Source organism: Eurypyga helias, unplaced genomic scaffold, assembly GCF_000690775.1.
Source record: "Eurypyga helias isolate BGI_N326 unplaced genomic scaffold, ASM69077v1 scaffold25920, whole genome shotgun sequence".
In the NCBI taxonomy this organism is placed as follows: domain Eukaryota; kingdom Metazoa; phylum Chordata; class Aves; order Eurypygiformes; family Eurypygidae; genus Eurypyga; species Eurypyga helias.
In genome coordinates, this window is record NW_010224185.1 from 6,188 (window position 1) to 26,021 (window position 19,834).

The 19,834-nt window shown below is 42.3% G+C and overlaps 1 protein-coding gene across 1 annotated transcript; it reads right to left on the reverse strand.

The window, feature by feature from the left end:
- Window positions 1-923: 923 nt before the first annotated feature.
- Window positions 924-18,228, reverse strand: TM6SF1 (transmembrane 6 superfamily member 1; the record flags this gene model as incomplete). The annotated part of the gene is made up of 8 exons (XM_010160849.1): window positions 924-1,145; window positions 6,004-6,123; window positions 9,057-9,161; window positions 13,340-13,461; window positions 14,830-14,912; window positions 15,758-15,861; window positions 16,774-16,871; window positions 18,125-18,228. Coding segments are annotated over 8 exons (928 nt in total), but the record flags the coding sequence as incomplete, so codon positions are not given.
- Between the last annotated feature and the right edge of the window lie 1,606 nt (window positions 18,229-19,834).

The window sequence follows — 19,834 nt, forward strand, 5'->3', positions numbered from 1 at the left end:
CCTCGTTACCCATCAGGTTTAAAAAGACAGTGAAAATTCTCTAAACCAAAACACCCAAAAGTCAACATCCCAAAATCAAGTGTTTCCAGTCAAAACGTATCGGCTGATTTCCCCTGTGAGAAAGGTACCACTTGTAGTGTAACTACAGAGAGGCCGTAGAAATGGCTGTGGTGGCAAACAGAAGCGTCAAGTACACCAACCAAGGGCGCTACGTTTGCTGCTCCTTCCTCTGGCCCAGCAGCACGAGGAAGGAAGAACACAGCCCCAAACCTCTCCTCCCTGCAAACACGTGCTGGTTGGTCACGGGACGAGCCCTCCGTGCCCAGCTCGGAGCCGCTGGTAAGCGCATGCCTAACCCCGAGGAGCCGAGCAGTCCTCGCAGTAGGGAAGCCTTACAAGAATTAATGAAACTATACGCTGTGCTTGTCATCTGGGGAGTCTTACCCTAAGAGCTGACTGCTTCTCCAAAGGTTCCTTGGGATTTTCCCCAGGCTGACCCACAAGACGTACTCTGGGGCAATTAAACCGTGTGCACGTGACACAGTTTTCACACTTGAGAATCCTGAGCGTGGCGTGCTACGGTGGCCCTGCACAGGGGTTGCTGGCACCGATGCTCCTCAGTGCGTGGAGGCTAAGCGCTGACATCGGTGTTGTTACTGCTTAACTTCTCGCAGTTATTTCTAAAACTGTCAAAGCAGCTGACTTAAAAACAGCTCTACGGGATCTAGCGGCTCCGCTGCAGCGCAAAGTCAACATGTGGAGAAGGTGGTACTGAGGGCAGTCGTCTTTATTTTCCCTTTTTGAGTAGGATGAACAAAACAGACCGTGCAACTTTACACACCTGTGCGGTTTTACACATCTTACACGCTTCACTGGGGTCGCACTTGAGCAGTTCCGTTCCACCCCAGCCCGACGGCAGACGTAGCCAAAAAGAGGAGCGGGAAACGGTTGTGCTATTCCGTTTTTTCTTCCGGTTTTGCTTTCATAAAGAACTCGGGCTTGTGGACACACCTGTAAGCCAGGAGCTGGGGAAGAATCCCATACATGACGTTCAATACCAAAAAAAACTGTTTTGCTTCTTCGGGGACTCTGTAGATGTAAGGAGTTCGAGCGTGAAGAGAAGCACCGATATGGGAAAATTGAGCCTGTGGTGTGTATATAACATATGTATTAAAAAAAAGGGCAAAGTTGATGTATATGTTAGAAAGACAGCGTAATCTGCATGCATGTAAGCACCTCCAGTGCCATTTTCCAAGCCAACCCTTTTATTCCAGCATTATCCATCCTACTTCCGCACAGCGGTATAGAAGTGCGGTCTGAGCTAAAGTACCTTGGTGTCAGAGGAACGGTGGGGACCGTGGCAGGAGGTTTGTTTTACACGCGTGGTGGCACTGATCTTTAGGATTTCCCCCTCGGCTCCAGGCGATGGTACCTGCCCCAAGGGCCCGTGCTCCTTCCCCAGGCAAAGGGCTGCCGCAGCGGCCTCGGCCCAGCAGCGGGGCAGGACTCGCACCCGCCCGCCTGGGAATGTTGTGTTGGGTGTCCCGGGGACGCAGACGCTCGCTCCGAGTCAGAAAATACGAACTTGGCAGCTATCTTAGGGAGTGTTTTGGTTTCTTTTGAATCCTCCCCAGGCGAAGGGCTGCCGCAGCCCGCGGCACCGTGGTGTCTGCACCCCAAGCCTCGGCCCAGCAGCGGGACAGGACTCGCACCCGCCCACCTGGGAACGTTGTGGTGGGTGTCCCGGGGACACAGACACTCACTCCGAGTCAGAAAATACGAACTTGGCAGCTATCTTAGGGAGTGTTTTGGTTTCTTTTGAATCCTAACCCCAGCCCTCCAGGTTCTGCGCCCAGAACTCCTGACGGTTTCAGAAAACATCTGCGCTATGTGGCTTCTGGGCTGGGGGCGGTTCTGAAGGTTAAGTGCGCAGTGAAGGTTACGCACAACGACAGGCTTGCTGGGCCAGAGCGTATTTTTAGCATAAACAAACATTTAAAGATAGAACCGTCAGGATAGTCGCTGTCTTTTGTCTCCATCTGTTACCTGCTATTTCAAGCCATGGCTCGTTCACGTTATCGTGTGTCCCCTTTTTTTTTACTATTATTACTTAGTTGGCAGTGGAGATCTAAGAAGACAGACATCAACTTGATCTCCAGCAGAGCAGGAGAAAGGGACACCAGGATTTTAGGAAGGCAGAGGAGTACGCTATGGCCAAATCACGTCCTCTTTTCTGCCTGCAGCAGGAGCTATTTTGGACTCGCAACGGGCACAGTTCAGATCAGGGTAAGTGAAATACGGTGAGGTGTTTCACTACACCCCTCTGGCAGAGGGTTAGGCCGAGCCCATACATCAGAAGAGGAGAGGAGCTTGCTCAGGTTCCTGCTACCTTTCCTCGCCTCGGGAGCCACCTCAGCACAGGCAGGGTTGGTGCTCGGCAGCACCGGCCTCCTGTTCTGTGGGTGCAGCTTCCCAAGCAGGTAGCCAGGCTCCAGGCAGGGGGTTTGGGGCTGTCTGGTGGTTCCCGGGACACTAACGGCCTCCTGGTAGTATTTCAGAGCCTCCTCTCAGGTGAACGAGCTGCTAAGCTACACACTTCTCCATGGAGGATTGCAAGGCTGCCTGTCTCCAAGAACAGCCAGCTGCACATCACAGTAAGTTGGTAGTAAATTCATAGTAAGTCCATAGTAAGCCTTGTCAGGAAGAGCTCTAAGGGACTGTTTCTGAGAGAACCAGCGCTCCCACAGCCTTCCTGGATGCCTTCGAAGATCTAAACCTTACTGTGTGGTCTTGTCTCTGACAAGAATTGTGGCACATCAGTGAGCTGTGAGCATTGTTTAAAAAAAGAGCAGAAACATTTTGTTCTATTTGCAGTCCCTGAAGATTTTCACTACCTAATGATGCAACGTCTAGTGAAGCTACTGCTTATTAGACCTGTTCGGCAATACAACACGTTGCTTTTTCGTTTCATTATGGGGAAGGATATTTAAGTCTGTTGAAGTTGTGGTTGTTTTCAATTCGATTTGCCTCTGTGGAAATTGTGTGATGTCTTTATTCTCATGTGTTTCCTTTCCATGCCTCCACTCTGCTTCTGCTTCCCCTGCCTGGGGCAGGGTCTAAAAGCAGACCTCTCTCTCACCACCAGCCCAGTCCTGCTCTTCTTTCAAGGACCAAGCGGACTTGCACCACATTCGAGATTTTAAGCAGCGGGACAAGAGCTGCTGGGTACCGCTGGGTGCGGTCCCTGTTGTGCAGGAGGCTGGCACTGCCCTGAGCCTGTGCCTTCTCTCTAAAACCAGCTAAACTCAAAGACACTAACTGATCTTGGAGGGATGTGGAGCAGCTCTTATGAGCCTAAGGAAAGGCATCCGATAGGGAGGGCGGAGAATAACCTAGAAAAACACATTCTTGGGGTTTGGGTTCTCTTGTAGACGTCACCACTACAGCAACTAGCTGCCAGAAATTGCAGGATAAAGGAAAAAGCTTAGATGGAGAAGGAGTAGAGAAAAATCTTTCTGCATCTGAGAGTAGGGAGGGGAAGTCAGTTATGGAGAGTTGCTGAGACAGTGGCTTTGGGTAGCTGGGCTATGGCTCTTCATCCCTTTCTGTGTGGCTCCCTTGCATAGGGGAAGTGCCAATTTTATCAAGTTCACAGCGATTATTCCAACCCTTTTGTATAATCCAAGCTCAGTATTCCGTCATGTGACATTTAGAGAGCTCTTCCTGAAGCTGCAGAAAGTCCAGTAAGGACCACAGCCTGGTTTTGGAGTCTGAAGGTTAGTAACAAAGTAATTTGAGAGCTGTATGTAATTCTGAAAAGGTAAATATTTCTCTGTGTGTGTGAAAGGCTGGACATTTTCAGAAGTCCTTAGTTTAGATGCCTCACGTGTTATTTGGGCATTGTTTTTGTAGAAAGTATGAACTTTATAATGATAGGAATAAAAACTGCTAAAATCTCACATTCCCCGTCTGCAGGAGCAGTGTTCATGCCCACTGTTCCCATCATTAGATAGTCACCTGTTCTGCAAGGTGTTCCGCTAACTATTTGTTTTAATTATCAATTACACTGCTTTAACTTGAGAAAATGGTAGACGAACCTGGAAATGTGTTTTGTGCCTCAGAATGCCCAAACCCAAAAATAACAGGAGAGCCCTCGGTTCATTGTCACACACATTTTTCATGCCAGGTTGCTCACAGATCACCAGGTCAAATCAGTTAAATCACGTTCAGTTGTGGGATGACTGAAGTTCATTCTGCACTGCATTAAAGTAAAAACTATCAAAAAACCCTCCCCTAAACTTCAAACGGTTTTTGAATCAGGATAAAACGTGGGGAGTGTGCAGCAACATACAGTTCTTTTCGTTAGCCCACGGTTTTGCAGGTGCCTAGGGTGTGCTTTAAAGAGAAAAATGGGAAATGGAGAGTGAGCTTTGGGTTACCAGTAGCTTTTCCTCTCCTTGTCTGCTGGGTAAATCAGCATTATCCTGAAGCTAAACCCCAAGGGACAGCAGGGCGGGTTTTAGACTTCAGGAACAAAACATTGCATGTGTTAATCATACAGCAAAAAGGTACAATGTGCCATTAAAAAAAAAAATGGTATGGGAAACATTTGAAAGGAAAAAAGAAAAAACTATAAACCAAACACGCCAACGATCAAAACCAAACAAAAATCGCCTTCCCTTCCATCTGGGAGGCTGAGCTTTGCGCTCAGGATGCAGGATGGCGAGAGTCAGCACACTCTGCCTTCTGGTTTACTTTTCCTTGCGTTAAACCATCTTTGAAGGACCAGTTTCTTTCCTGACGGTCTGCAGAATTCATGAAACCTGAGCAGTCTATCAATAGAGAAGTTCCTGACACTGGCTTGCCTACTTCAGCTAGCTTGTGCTTTTTTTAGATTAGATTTGGGCCAAACACTGTTGTATGATATCTGTGATACATTTTGAGCATTTAAACCTCCTCATCAATATGTTTGCCTGATTCTGGTTTGATATAATTTCGCGATTCAAGATTCTCTATAAACAGTTGGGGTTTTAAAAATAAATATATTCATATTCTCTGTGGTAGTTGCTCACAAATAGAAAATAAACTGCCACTCCCCCATCCTTACTGGGCAGTAAAGCTGGATGGCAGCGTGTATCCAGGGCTGTCACATAAGGCCTGGGGAACAAAGGGTTGGTTTGTCTCTAATAGTGGTGCTTGAGTTACACTTACCGCCGTGTGCTTATGTTCTCATTATTGTTGCAGGATTATGTGCCTATTTTCTGCATTGTCTGGATGCTCAGAGGATGTTTCATTTCATACGCCCGGTACAAAGCAATTGGCACTGTCTCAACTATAAAACAGTCATCTATATGTCACAAGTTTTTTGTTTTGGCCAGTCTTCTCATAACCATCAGGCCCATCTAGTAATTAACTACAGTTGTTTATTTCAGGGAATCAGAATAGAAGAGTTAAACTGGGATCATAGGTCTGCCTTTGGCAATGCCAGCATCTTGGTGTTACTGTGGTTTGTGGCCCAGGAGGTTCTCAGTGTTACATCGACACCATCAACTGATACTGTTCATTTTGTGTGACTAGCAGATACTTCTTTCCATTTATATTTTTCAGGCTACCTAGTTGGCCAAAACGTATTACGGAAACAACGTATTTTACTGGTTTGTTGTGGTTTGGGGTTTTTTAACACAGTTGACTGTTACAGCTTTAATACAGGCTTCCTTCGTGCTCTCAGCTGAAGAGTGCACAGTGCTCAATAAGGTCTAAATAAGCCGAATAAAAAGATTCTGCAGAAGGAGAGAAGTATACTAAAGCAAACATGCAGTCGTTAGAGACATATTCTTTGATTCTCCACTGCATTAAATTAGTTTTTTATAGCTACAAAAGGTGATCTGGGTCACAGTGGCATAGAACCCACCTGGGAGGATCAAGCCCTGGGCTCCTTATTTATTCCAGAGTTCTCTACTTACTAATTTGTAATGCAAGAGTGAACATTGTACAAAGAAATACCTGAGCTAGTCCTCCAGCATGTATAAGAGTCAAATCGGGCATCCAGGAACAGCCGGGCACCAGCAGGCCATACAGAGCAACCACATAGTATGGCACGGAGTAGAACATGTATGCCAGCATCTGCGTTTTAAACAGAAACATTAGTTGCTTCCCAGTGTGAGGGAGACGCGTGTCAGAATTAGCCAGCTGCTGACTGAGGAGCTGAGACTATGGAAAACACACTCCTCGCAGCAAAGATTCCCAGGCCTTTTTGCCACTCTAAGGTATGTGAGGCAAGATTTTTGCACCTAGATGCTGTTGACTGGATCCACCTACCCTAAGGCCTCCACCAATACTGACAGCTTTGGCCCGCACAGATCCTCTTCATCTCAGGACGTGTATTCCTGCCCCTCGACGCCTCGAGACCAGCGTGGTGTGAACTACTCAGTGCCCCACACAGCGCGGGTGTCCACTTCTCAAGCTCCGCTGCATTTTCAGGTGTGGGGAGTGTGAGATCGACCCAAGCCACCCCTTTCCCAGAAAGAACAGGTCCAGCAGAGATTTTTCGTTGCTACTATACCCCTTTTTTGCTCCATTGTTACAGATGGAAAATCTACTTGGCCCTTCTAAGGAAGGGGAATGAGCATAAAAAGCATGCAGATCTGTTTCACGGACTGTATTATGAGAAGCCTGAGCAATTAAGATGTGTAACTCTAGGTAACTGCTCTCAGTCTCAGTTAAGTTTGTCACAACGAAGAGTCGGTACTGTGTAATGGCTGTAGTAGAAAATAGGAGATACCATTTCACTTGCCGTGGACAAATACTTCCCTTGTCGATCTTGTCATGTGTGAAACCCGTGGCCTCATCTTTGTGCCAGTTAACAAATCAATTCTTAACACTCTATGCTCCACAGTCAATGCTTTACCTGAAGCTTAGGATAGGCAGCAGGATCTTTTATATAAGGCTCGTGAAGTTGGATATATAGCCGGCAGAGTTAAGCAGGGCAATCCAGAGCAATCTAGGAAGAATTTTTAAAACTTCCTGTGAACAACGTATTTGTTCTAAAACCTGACACCTGTTACCAGCCCAAAAGATTCTCTAGTGACCTGCAGCACTGCTACCCCGGGGGCTTGCTCAAAATCTGTTGCTGAGGTGATCCATTTGATCGACAATTAAAAAGCTGAAATGCAGCCTCCTCTCAGCTCCTGCTCCGAGGGTTTGCGAGGAAATGCTGACTTTAAGCCTGCTTTAAAGATTCTGACTGGAAGAGAATTCAGTCAGTTGGCTGTGCTGTAGTAAAAGTGTAATTGCTATCGATTTACTCTGACAAACAGACTTTGATCCCAGCAAATGAACTTTCCAATGGAAAAGCGCTCAAGCAGTGGAAACTTCAGTTTAAACACCCAATTTTAGGCTAGCAGGCTATGGATGTAGTCCAAGGAAAGAGTTGCATTGTGGCAAGGCAACAGTGGAGAGCAATGCAGAGACAGGTGTTACTTAAAAAATAATAATTTTTAAAAGAGAGTAGCAAAGGGGAGATTATTGTATTTTACATTTCTGTAGAACAAACAAAGCTCCCAATAATGGAGAGACACAGTTGCAAAAGTAGTTGCTTTTCATAGTAGCCCTTAAAACTGCTACCAAAAAATACTGTTCTAAAATGAGTTAGCAACCCGTGCCAAGAGCTGTAGGTGTTTCATGGCAAGGTGGTGTTAATGTCTGACTTACAGAACGGAAAAACTTCTGTGCAACTTAATTCCATGTGTATTTGTTGTGTGACTTTGAGGGGGAAGTGCCAAGATTTACAAACAGTGGCTACTCCTCCCTGTCCTTCCCAACATGGATATCTAGTAGGGAGGTGTGGGTGGGCTACAGTGGATTACATTTTATTAGCTTTTTCACAAAATCATGGTTACTGCAGCTTACACAGAGTTGATCTCTGTATGTATACGTAGGGCCAGTGGGTGGTTCCTGTTTGTTAAACAAAATACATAAGGAAATGACCACACTCGCAGAATCGACAAAAAACTCCTCTGAGAAATGAGGAAGTGGAATTGCAGAACCAAGTTAGATGCTGGGGCACGCGATTAACATCTCCCACAGCGAAACTGCAGGTCAAACAGCTGATTAACCTGCATCAGTGGTACGCTGAAGTAGCACCTTCCATATGAAATGGAGCGGTCTGTGACAAGTCAGAAGAAAAAAAGAACATTTTCAGAGAAACAGCAGAAGGTGACAGAGTAATGTGAGGAGCGGGACTACAAAGGTCAATCTGTGCTACGTAAATAAAACGTTGCTTGGGTACTTATTGTCACCTCTTACTGTTCTAGACAGGATCTACAAATCAAGCACGCAGGCCAAGACACCTAAACATTTGAGCTCTGTTCACTGAGTGATACACAACACCCCTTCTGCTTAGACCAGAAAACACTTCAGAGCTGACAAAGGCCTAGATTTGCCTACTAATGGATTTATCTACTTCAGTTGTTTTCAGGACTGATTAATTCCCTCAGAAATTTTAATTCAATCAACTGTGCTTAAAAAGCAAACTTTCTTTTAAAATCAGCTCTTGGTAAGTAGAAACAACATATGATGTGCAGGTAACGTGGATAAATCTTGTTGGTTTTTTTTTTCCAGGTGGAGATGTTCTCCTCTGTCTCATGCTGTGTAAATTAACTAGGCTTCCTATTTAATTTTAACTATGCATCTCTGATTAGATAAACATGAATACAGATTTAACTTAGTTGGTTTGTCTCCATGTTCTAGTCCTAAATGTAACACCAGACCGATGAAAACAGTTTTAGGTCACCTTGATCTGCACTTGGGATGTTACTTAGATTGTGCACCTACTTTCTTTTGAAAAACATACTTTACACAGGGCAAAAGCAGAGAAGCAAAGCACCATTAATTATCATAAATGACCAAACTGTCCTGTATATATCTAAGGCCTATTCCAACCCTGAAAGTCAGAGGATTTCCCTTAACCAAGATGTACGTACTTTTTCACACAGACACAATGATTTCAAATTTCACTGAAAATTAGAGGCCAGAATATTAAATTATTTTCAACTTACCATGCCCCTAAATATGCAAAACCCCGTTGCGAGAATGAGGTATGCAGCTAACATTAAATCTATTGGTCGTCTTAAGAGTCCTTTCTTCTGGACTTCCTGAACCACCTGCAACACAGAACGTGTTTAGTAAGTGTAGCCCGGTTGCACACGACAGGTATTTAACTCCCGATCAGTCACTGCAAGAAGGGTGAAGTGGTGAAACACTGATAGAAGCAGTGAGCTCTCGGTTACGTTACCCTATTTAACTGCTGATTTCGGAGACAGAAAGGTTTGCCCATCTAAAAAGGTGACTTCAGACTTTATAGGATGCAGTCAGGAAAATTAATCTGAATAAACTCTAGGAATGGATGGATCCAACTCAATCTGTTTCAGTACAGATTAGCTTACATTTAAAGCAACGTAAATCAGACAGACACTAACTCTGAAATCACATAAGGCTTGGAAGCAGCATAACTAACTTCTTCAAAGTTGTTTCTTTTGTTAATTGGAATGAATTCAATTTCCCAAATGTCCCTACGTAGAAAAGCTTCGGAGGCGTAGGTTTGTGTCAAACGTTTGGAGTTGAATCTAATACACTTTGTAAAAGGACTGCTTGGAGGGAGAGCAGAAGGAAGGTCCGTCTCACTACTGACAGTGAACGCTGGTTTTCAGCATCCTGTGGCACTACCGAAATTAATGGAGTATCGCTGGCATAAAATAAACGCTTTTCTGTGGCCAGCTGAGTTTTCTGCTGTGTTCAATGAGCAAATAATATATTTGTTCATTTGTTCTGGCCTCAGAACAGGAATCCTCGCTGTGAGGGGTTCACACTTATGGGTAGCAAAGGCCAGATAGCATGGAAGATGGCTTGGAGGAACCAAAGGCACCTCTCTGCCTACACGGTAAAACTCACAAGAACGTTGGAAATAGTTTGAGGTACACTTTCAGCACTCTGCAGTCACAGACACAATTATAAGCACATTATAACTACATCTTTCTGTAGTTCCGAGAAAAAACTTCCCCGCTTGTATGTGTTACTCATTTCCTCTTCCTTTTTATTAGCTGTGTGTTGGCATGCAGACAGCAAAAGAAAAACCTGTTTTCCTTCCTGTTACACGCTTGTGGAATGGTCTCTGAAGCAGAAAACAATAATTAGGATGCAGAGGCACAGCTTAAAGCACTCAGGATCAAGATATTCACAGTAAAGTTACTTGTGAATAAAGTTATTTGTAAAGGAGAACTGATCCTGCAAGCACAATTCCCAAGCAAGAACTGCAATATCTGAGTTGCAGTTGAATGAAAATAAGGCTATTTTAAACACAAAGGCCATCCCTTTCATAAAACAATTTCTTTTTTTCTTTTAAAGGATCATTTTCAGAGAAAAAGTGTGACAACTTTGTTTTTCAAACACAAACAACAGGTCTGTTGTGGCAATAGGTGTCACTTTACGGTATTTAAAGTACTAGTGTAGCGATGTTTCTAATACTGCCTGCAAAGAATATGTATATTCTAATTTTTATTCCTATGAAAGACAAAGGCCTCCCGTGGCTGCTGAGTTGCAAGTCATTTTCCAATGTAGCCTACCTAAGGATAATGGAAAATTTGGGGGTGGACACATTTTATTTCCACTTTTGTCTAAGTATGAAGCTCGTATGTATGTATCACTCCTCACTTCAGAAGGTCTGTTCAGTGAGCGTGCACATTTACTGGGATCACAAAGCTACAGTAGAACTTTGTGCTAAGAGGTTTTGGAGACCAAGCCAGTATTAGTGGAAACAATATTTGGTGCAGCACAAGTCTGTGAAATTGCCAAGGCACAGAAAACCCACACCCTTTTTTCTCTATGCACAGTTACTATGCAAACTAAATGAAAATGCAAAGCTTAAAAAAGCAGAAGGAAGAATTTGAAAGGCGGTGGGCATCTGCTGACAGACCTCAGCCACGTGGTCATTCTGCCTGGCCCTTCTCTCAGCCCCGCAGTCACATCAATGCACGCTGAAACGCGTAAGGTGCTAAGAGCACTGGCTGAGTAGAGGTGACCCTTTATCACAAACAACTCTGCGTGGATCCCGCCTGCCCTGCCGTTTCTTTTGTGTAGCAAGGAAGCGTGTAGGCATGCTTTGCCATTTTTCTCACTTCCAGGAAAAAGCTATTTTCCATAACTTCTGAGAGGCTCCTCACATGAGCTGTTTTAAGGAATCGGGATAATCTACGTGCTGTCCCTGGAAGTCAGTCCCTTCAGAACTCCTCTGAATTTATGTGTATTGATTCTGTTAAAGGATTTTAAATTACATTAACCTTTTCTGAGGTAATATGCTCATAGTTAAATCTGCTCGTGTTGGAAAGACTGCAGCACAGCTTGGCTGGATTCTAAATGAGGGCATAACTCCAATCCTCTCCCATGCACCCACCGCTATTAGAGAACACCCAAAACTCGATTACCTCTTCTCTGTCCCCACAGTCATTCATTTTTTTTGAAGTAATGGGTTTATAATAACATTATAGGAGTTAATACCTTGGCCAACAGAATACTCCTTGCTTCCGTTGCTTTCATGTAAGTATTTTTCTACATACTTGCACCGTCATCTTTAAAAGCATGATTACATTTTTTCTTAAATCTCTTCACACCGATTCTGAATAATGATAAGCTAAATAAAAGTTCATTTTTACAGCTAATTGCAAATGATCTACTGAAAGAGAACTAAATATTTTCAGGACTTAGATTAGCTAACCGATTAGTAGCATTACACACAATTATTTCCCGGAAAATACTTAATTTAGGACAGAGTTGTATAAAAAGTATGAAAAAATTATGAGTAGTGGTGATTTAAAGGCACTTTAAGGTGTATGGTTATTGAAACCAAGTATTTATGCTCGGATGTGGAGCATGAATTAGCTGTGAAGACAAGATACCACTTGAAAATAGAAAGCACTTAGGAAGGGTAGGAGGCCCCACTGAAAGCAATCAAGGCTTTTTCTATCACCTTCTGAGCAAGGAAGTTTAGGCTTACAGGAAAGGATTCACTAGGAAGTGCAATGGTAAATTTTCAGATCACCAGCTTTTTATGCACTCTCTTTTTGAAATAGAATTTAAAAATTAAGGCTCTGCAATATATACCAAATAAAACACCAAACCTAGGTAAGCCGTTTAGCTCCTGATATTCATAGGGGTCATGGCAATATTTCAGCAAATAAGCAGTCCATCACATAATTTTTTCTATAATAGCAGTCTCTGCGGTGTTCTCAGGACTAGGAAAACAAAACTAAAACCTTCATCTACCCCCCCATGCAAAGGATGTTCTCAGTAATATATACAGCAAAAGTCACCATCGCTACCTTTAACGGCACTTCTCTGCCCTGTTGACTCTAAAGAACGTGTTTCTGGCCAGAATTAGTGATGCCTTTAAGTAAATCAGTTCAAATTGCTTTGGGATGAGACAAGGTTTCCTATGAGCCTATGCAGGAGGGTAGAAGAGGATTTGGCACCCGAAGTCTCCCCCAGCTTGCTTTTCATAGGGATTTGCCCTAAAAGTGGTGATTCTGTAGTGGTTCTTCAAGCTTCAGGACGCACAAACATCTGTCTATATCCCTCTTTCCTACTGAAGAATCCTGGATGGCTTGCTGAATATTTTCTTTCATATATTTCTGGGAAAATCTGTCTTCTCTTTTTTTTTTTTTTTTTTAGTAAAACAGTGCATAAACTATTATTGCAATTTTTGATTGCTCAGTTAATCATATTGCAGCCCAACTATTAAATTCAAAGGTGAAAGTCTAAGGAGTTTTAAGTAAACGGCATCTCTACAGATTTTTTTTTAGTAAGAGGTGTGTAAATAATTTTCATATCAATTAATGTACAGCATCTTACCTGTAAAATCTAATATTGCAGAATGCACATACCAAATAATCATTAAATTACTTGTAATCTGTAATCTGCAGAAGAATACTTTCACTGCAGTGGATTTTGTGGTGCTTTAGGAAGCTGATATGTGTCAGTATTTTCATCAGCTAAGAATGCGAAACAGTCAGAAACTGCATAGGTAGAGAGTAGTAACACAATTACACCTAGAAATGGGTCCTTTACTCCAAACATGAGATTCTTTTGCTTTTCCTTTATCCCACCACAATGAAATGGTCCTGCGGTACAGATATTTTTACAGTGCCTACACAGCCTGGCAGCAATTGTCATAACATCGAGCAGTTACGGTACATTCCATGCTCACCGAGGAACCTATAAAACCCAGTCGGAACAGCAAGCATATTCAGTTTTCCTAACAGTAGCCAACACATACGTACAACAACACTACCTTGGCTGGAGTCTCGTGAGTTACTGAAGGTTGGTTATAAATTCGGAACCCAGCCCATATGGGAAGGCAAATATATGGCACACTTAAGAACAAAGCAGGACACACTTTTGTTCCATATTTGCCTGTTAAAAAATAGAAGAATTCGTAAGCTGTGTGGCAGAAGAGTTAAAAAATACCGTATGTAATATCAAACCTGAAGCAGCTATGGTAATGTAAATATAAAACATCAGAAATTTCTATGAAAGCAACACAAACCTCATTGAAAATCATGTGCTCAGTAGTGTTAGAGTCACAGGTGACAGAGAGACCATCAGATGGGAAGGTGTTTCAGAAATCAGGGGGGTTTTGAGGGGACAGGAAACCACCTCTGTCACTCTGCACTAGGTAATTCTAGGAGCTTTGAAATCTCCTACTGGAACCTGCTTCAAGTAGAGACATCGTTCTTTAAAAAATGGGAAAAAAACCGAGTGTATCCATTTTTTAAGATCTGATATTGCATCTGTTTTCTGAAGTCCTGATGTCTCTTACAGGCCTGTACTAATATCTGAAGACAAAACATAAATTCAGAGAGCTCTCCTCAGCCCAGATAAATCGGGAAAAACTGTGACTTTTATACTGGCTACTCTGTGTCAGACAGGAAATCAGAAAACATGTTCCTGAGAACAAGTTTCTTGGCCTTTCCTAGAGGGAAGAGAGAATTGTCGCATTAAATCTGCTGACTGTTCTCTCTGTGGGGCGTGTGTATCTACTAAGGAGGGAACTGGACTGGCCCCAGGCTGCACCATGAATATTCCTCCTCTGTCATAAAAAGTGGGGCCACAGCAAGCTTTTTGAAAGCTGCCTGCAGGATCTGGACACATGAACATTTTTTTCAGTTGAACACTTGTCAACTTTGCATCAATTTAAGCGTTGCTAAAAAAGAAATCTTTACTTTAGAGGGGCAGCACTCTTAAAGAACCACTCGTCCGTAACCATGATGTAAACTTTCTATTAAAATTTCAAGCTCTAGCAGCACAGCTAGGCGCTGTTTACATTAAAATCTAGGAATGTTATTCCACATTGCACTTTTAACGGAGATTTGGATGCCACTTGTAAGCTGCTTGAAAGTCAGGCTATTAAGTAAACTGTAAATTTTATGCAAAATAAGATTTGTATTTTTTTATTATATTAAGAGACAGTTATTGTCTCATTGCTTTAATTAAACCTGGTTTAGATGAAAGCCTTAAGGCTATAACAAAACACAATACTACTTTTTTTTCTTGAGGATAATGTAAATTGAAAGTTGGTGGGTTTTTTTATCCTGGTCTCCATCTTCTCCTCTTCATATTTAAATTTTGAAATATACTGCATCTCTTTACTGAAATTCCTAAAATTTCTCTTTCATATTATTACAGAAAAGAACCCATACTGCAGTGAAATACAGATAGTCAAGTGCTGAGTTTAGAAAACGTTTCACAGGAAAAAGTTAGTCATAGAAACAGTGTCCTTACCCACAATGTTTCCAGGCATAAAGACAATGATGCTCATGATAATAGAACCTAGCCAGTAGAGGCCAATGGTTCTGTAACTTTGTCTGTTTAAAAAAGAAAACAAGATGTAATTATTGCACGACCCCTAAAAATCCACGACCCCAAGTCACCCCCAAGTACTAGACTGATTGCCATGGCTGTATCTTCGTAAAGGTTTTAAAATCCATACCACAAGTCAACAGTGGATTCTTGCCTCTGAGAGGGGGACATGGAGAAATCCTACGTTCATGTGAGAAGGTTATCACGTGGACAGTACAGGATTTGTGCATACTCGGTTATTAGCTGTTACGTTTCACTCGTGTGAATGCTGACTGCACGATTTTGCACATCACGGGTTGTACAAGACTATATATGAATTAATAATTAATTTTGTTCTGTTACTGCTTCTATTACCAGCACGTAAGGTTAGCCTCTGGAATTTAAGTACTTATAACAGCAAGAAACATAATAACCTCTACAAATAACCATTTGCTCTTAAGCTGCCTGATACTCTCGAACATGGATGAGAGATCATCATCATGCTAAGCAATACGTTATTCCTATCATAAATACATTATTTGGGAAACGAAAGGTTTTTCACACAGGGTTTTAACATGCATCATCTTTAAGCTTTCCTTTTAACTAACAGAAAGCATTCTGAGCACTCTGCTGTAGAGTGAAGACGACAAATTACAAGTAAATGCATTTGCTGGGCTTATTCACCTGAGAGAAAGGGTAAACTGGTGAGGGTACAATTCCTAAAAGTAATGGAACCTTAATAGCGTTGCTTTGGCCTAAGACATGAAACAGTCCTGAAAGAAAAACCTGAATACTGCGTAGAAAAGGCGGCCTTTGTAGGTTATATGAGAACGCAAGCAAAGTCAACAGCACACAAATCAAAGTGACTTACTCCCATGCAATAGCTGCCACCATCAACAGATACATCAGATAATGAACGGAGCCATCCCAATAGCAGATCACATGGCCATATGCTGTGTTCAGGTACGGTTCACCCTAGGGAACGTTTATTTTTAAAAAGATACAGTGACTAGAGGAAGAATAACAAATAATCAATTAATAAAGAAGAGCAGGAAACAATTGCAGAGAAGTAAGTGATGCTCGTTCAATCCAGGAGTACAGTTTCTGACTGACAATACACATTTCCAAGCACAAACCTGATTTAGGTAGAATCAGGTATAATTAAATCTGTTCTATACTTCCAAAATAGGGTGCAAGATGGAAGGGAAAACTCCTGTGCATGACTCTCAGAGTGGTTCTGCTACATTGTGGACACGTTACTTCTCCATATTTTGGCGATAAAAGCTACAAAATAAAGATGCTTTTAACATGGAACAAATAAGGATATATGTAGCAACCTAGAGATCTTCAAGAGTAGTGAACACATTGATGGCAACCTATAACCTTCTAAGGTCCAGCTCATTTCACACTAAAACTCATGGAATCTTTTCAACGACTTCAATGACTTTCATATTGAGCTCTTAGTGCGCTATTTTTGGTGGATGTTGATATTCAGCAGCCAACAGATTCTGCTGACGAGGTATCTGGCATCATCATTTTTTCACTCCTTTTAGTAAAGTGATTAGGCAAAAAAAGAGGAGCAATTTTGTTTCCTTCTCAGTAACACGTTTAGGTACTGCAGCACCCGTCCACTCCCGAGTGCCGAGCACGCACGCAGCCAGTTCAATTCCCGCAGCAGTTAACACAGAGCAGAGTTACTTAAACGAACTGAACTGACACTGGAGCTGGAAAGAAAGGTGTGCTGTTTTTCCCAAATATCAGTGATTTCAAGGCAGTGAAGGCTTTGTCCATAAAAATAATGAAACAGCTATTTTTTCTGTGACAACTACTATACAGTTATTTATAGCAAAAATTTGATTTACATTTGTAAACCAAACAATTGTTTACCTCTCTCAAGTAATGAGTCATGAATCCATCAATAATTCCATCCTGTTCCAGTCCAATTATTAGATTTACTACACTGGTAAAGGCAAATACAGCGTAAACTGTAATAAGATAAAGGGAAAAAAATAAATTAATAACGATTTGGAATCACACAGTTGCTTCACAGTCCGATAAACTCAGTCAGGCAGAGATCTACTGAACTAGAAGCATCTACTCCCAGGTCACAGATATTTTAACATACAATATGACTTAGTATTTTTTAACTTAGTCAACAAAGTTCTGAGGAAGCTTTACTTAGGAACATGAAATTCCATAGAGCTGTAGGCACAGCCAGTGTCTGCAGAAAGGACTATGCAGCCTTTCAAAAATCTTGGTCAGATGAAGTATACAACCTTGGCCGCGGCCGTCTCTTGGAGAAAGGACAACAAAAAGGAGGCTGAGAGGGAAACCTGACTTGCCATTTTTAGAAGTGAGCAAGGCAAACTGCGTTAGCCAGGGCAGTCCATAGGAGGCTGTCTGGCAAATCACCCCTTTGAGGCAGGAAATTTACTTGCTGTAGGTTTATGTTAGTTATTTCCTTTGACTTCAGTGTGAACTGAGAGTTCCCAGCCTCCCGCCGAACACTGGGGACGGACGCCTACGAGCTGTAATGAGGACGGCGGTTTGCACACTGCTTTGCCTGTGGGCACATCTTGTAAAACTTCAACTAACAGCAGTGGCTTTTCTTCTAGATTTTTGCTATACGGCAACCTAGATCTAAGGTTTCCTTTTAAAAGGCGATCACTACCTCTAATCTTTCATGGCAAAGTATCAATATAGAAATGTTTGCCCCAGTCTGCAGACAGCCCAAGACAGGAGTTGGGGTGGGTTGAACTTTCTTATATGTAACAAAGGTGAGTTAACACAGAATAATAATAACAGGAGAATTTTGGAATTCACTCATAGGAAGAACCAAGCCTTGGAGGTCTAAAAGTTTCAAAAATCCCCAACGAATCCACTTGGGATGAGACACGCCATGAGGGTTACTGTGGTCTTGCTACCAAGAGGATCTTAACAGGGCAGGTGTGACGGTATTTCAAACACTTCCACAGCCCAAGTCAAGTGTTATTCCTTTCAGATACGAGGTCTGGTGTGTCCCTAAGCTGGATCTCCTATTTGAGAAGGATAAAAAAGTTCAAAAGAAGCATTATTCCTTCTCCTTTTTCCCCAGTCTGTCTTTCTTGGCTTCTTAGCACCTCACCAGACTGGGTTCTGAAGCCATGCCTTAAATGCTCAACCTGAAATAACCACCGCATATTACCATTTATATGAATTAACACTTTTTGAATTTTGCTTCATTGTTACCAAGACATACCATAAAACAGCGGGTCTTTTGGTGGTTTTCTTTTGACAAGAACACGAGCCAACAGAGCAATAAAAACCAGAACCAGCAATCCAACTGCAACAATTGCCCAGGAACTGTAACAATATTAAAAAGAAAAATAATTTAAAAGAAAGACAGAAAAAGAGACAGAATTTTGCTTCTTCAGCTTTTCTTACCAGCTATCCTCAAATGCACATACTCTTAAAGTAACTTTTAATACTTTAAAAGGCTGTTTTTGAAGTCCATCGCATAGTCTGCCCTGGTATTCATTTTATAGTTTTGCAGAATTTATGTGCCTGTCTTTTCACATGTGATCATCTAAAAAAAGAAAATACGAAAATAGCTAGATAAACAACGTATCCAGGAGTCTAGATCTGTCCGACTAAAATCAGTTTTCATACTGGTATCTGCAAAAATAAACAAAAATGATGGAAAACTTAAAGGCCAACCAGAGGTGAAAGTCACAAACGCAGGGATTTCATGGCCCAAAAGGGGGGACTTAGTCAAACCTCAGCAATAAATTATCTACTCAGGAAATTACATATCTGCAAATAAAACACATCAGTTCCATGGAATAGGAGTAGCAGTGTGGAATGCCTGTGACAGATCTAGGTTTAAATTTCCAGTTTTGGAAGTGCTACCAAAGGTCTCTCTGGCCCTACAAGGCAGGGACGCTTGGGGGGATTCCGTAATCAGCGCGGGTGGGCTTGGCCAAAAGGACCTTATCTCTGAGACGGGGCTATAATGGTAGTGTATGTAAGGGGAGGAGGGGGACACACACACAAAAATCGTTGGCACAAAGCACATTTGTCTCCTTCCCCAAGAAAACACAAGTTAAGAAAATCAATTTAAAATTGGTTTACAGCTCTAAGTGCGTAAATCGTATTGAGTTCTCTTTAAGACAGACTGTCATTCTCAGACTTGACTTTTTTGTGCTTGTGTACAGGGAAAAAAAGGCGGAGAAAGTTAAGTCCAGAACCATAAGCTAAAAATATTTGGGGCATGATTTTATACATAACATCACGTTGTGCGGCATGAAAACAAATTGTGTACAAACAAATAAGACTATGACAATTTCAGCCTTAGTGAAACTTGAAATAGTTGCAAAAAAATCACCGGATCAATTATTTCAGAGTATATACACACAGGCTTTCTGAGTCAGGATGAGCAGTACTAGCTTGTTGATTTATTTTATGGTTAGTCTGTTTTCCCAGTAATGACTTTCATCATGCCATTACAGCTGTTAATATTGCAGTGACTTTTCACTGCGGGTCTATCAATTTGAAATAAATATTGGCAACAACTCAAGTAAGTCAGCATGTGTTATTCGGCGTTTCTCTCGCAGGAGGAAAGGAAAAAAATAAGTTACTGGCCAGAAGGAAGAAAATGAGGAAGGAACAGATGTAGCAAAGCCTTAAAATCATGCACAAAATATTTGTGCGGTAAAGTTGCAAAACCCGACAGGCTGTGAGATCACAAAATACCATTCGGATCTTTACGTCTATTGGGTTTTCCATGAGAAAAGACCTTGCTTTTCTAGACCTGTGGTCTAGACCCTACTTTTTGCCAGGGCGAGGACGTATGGTCACTTGCCGTTACACTCGCACCTCTCACGGGGTGCCCGCAGCTCGGGCGCTCTTGCGTTCGTTTTCAAACAGACGGGGATTTTGTCGGCGAATGCCTCGGCCGGGGAGCCGGAGG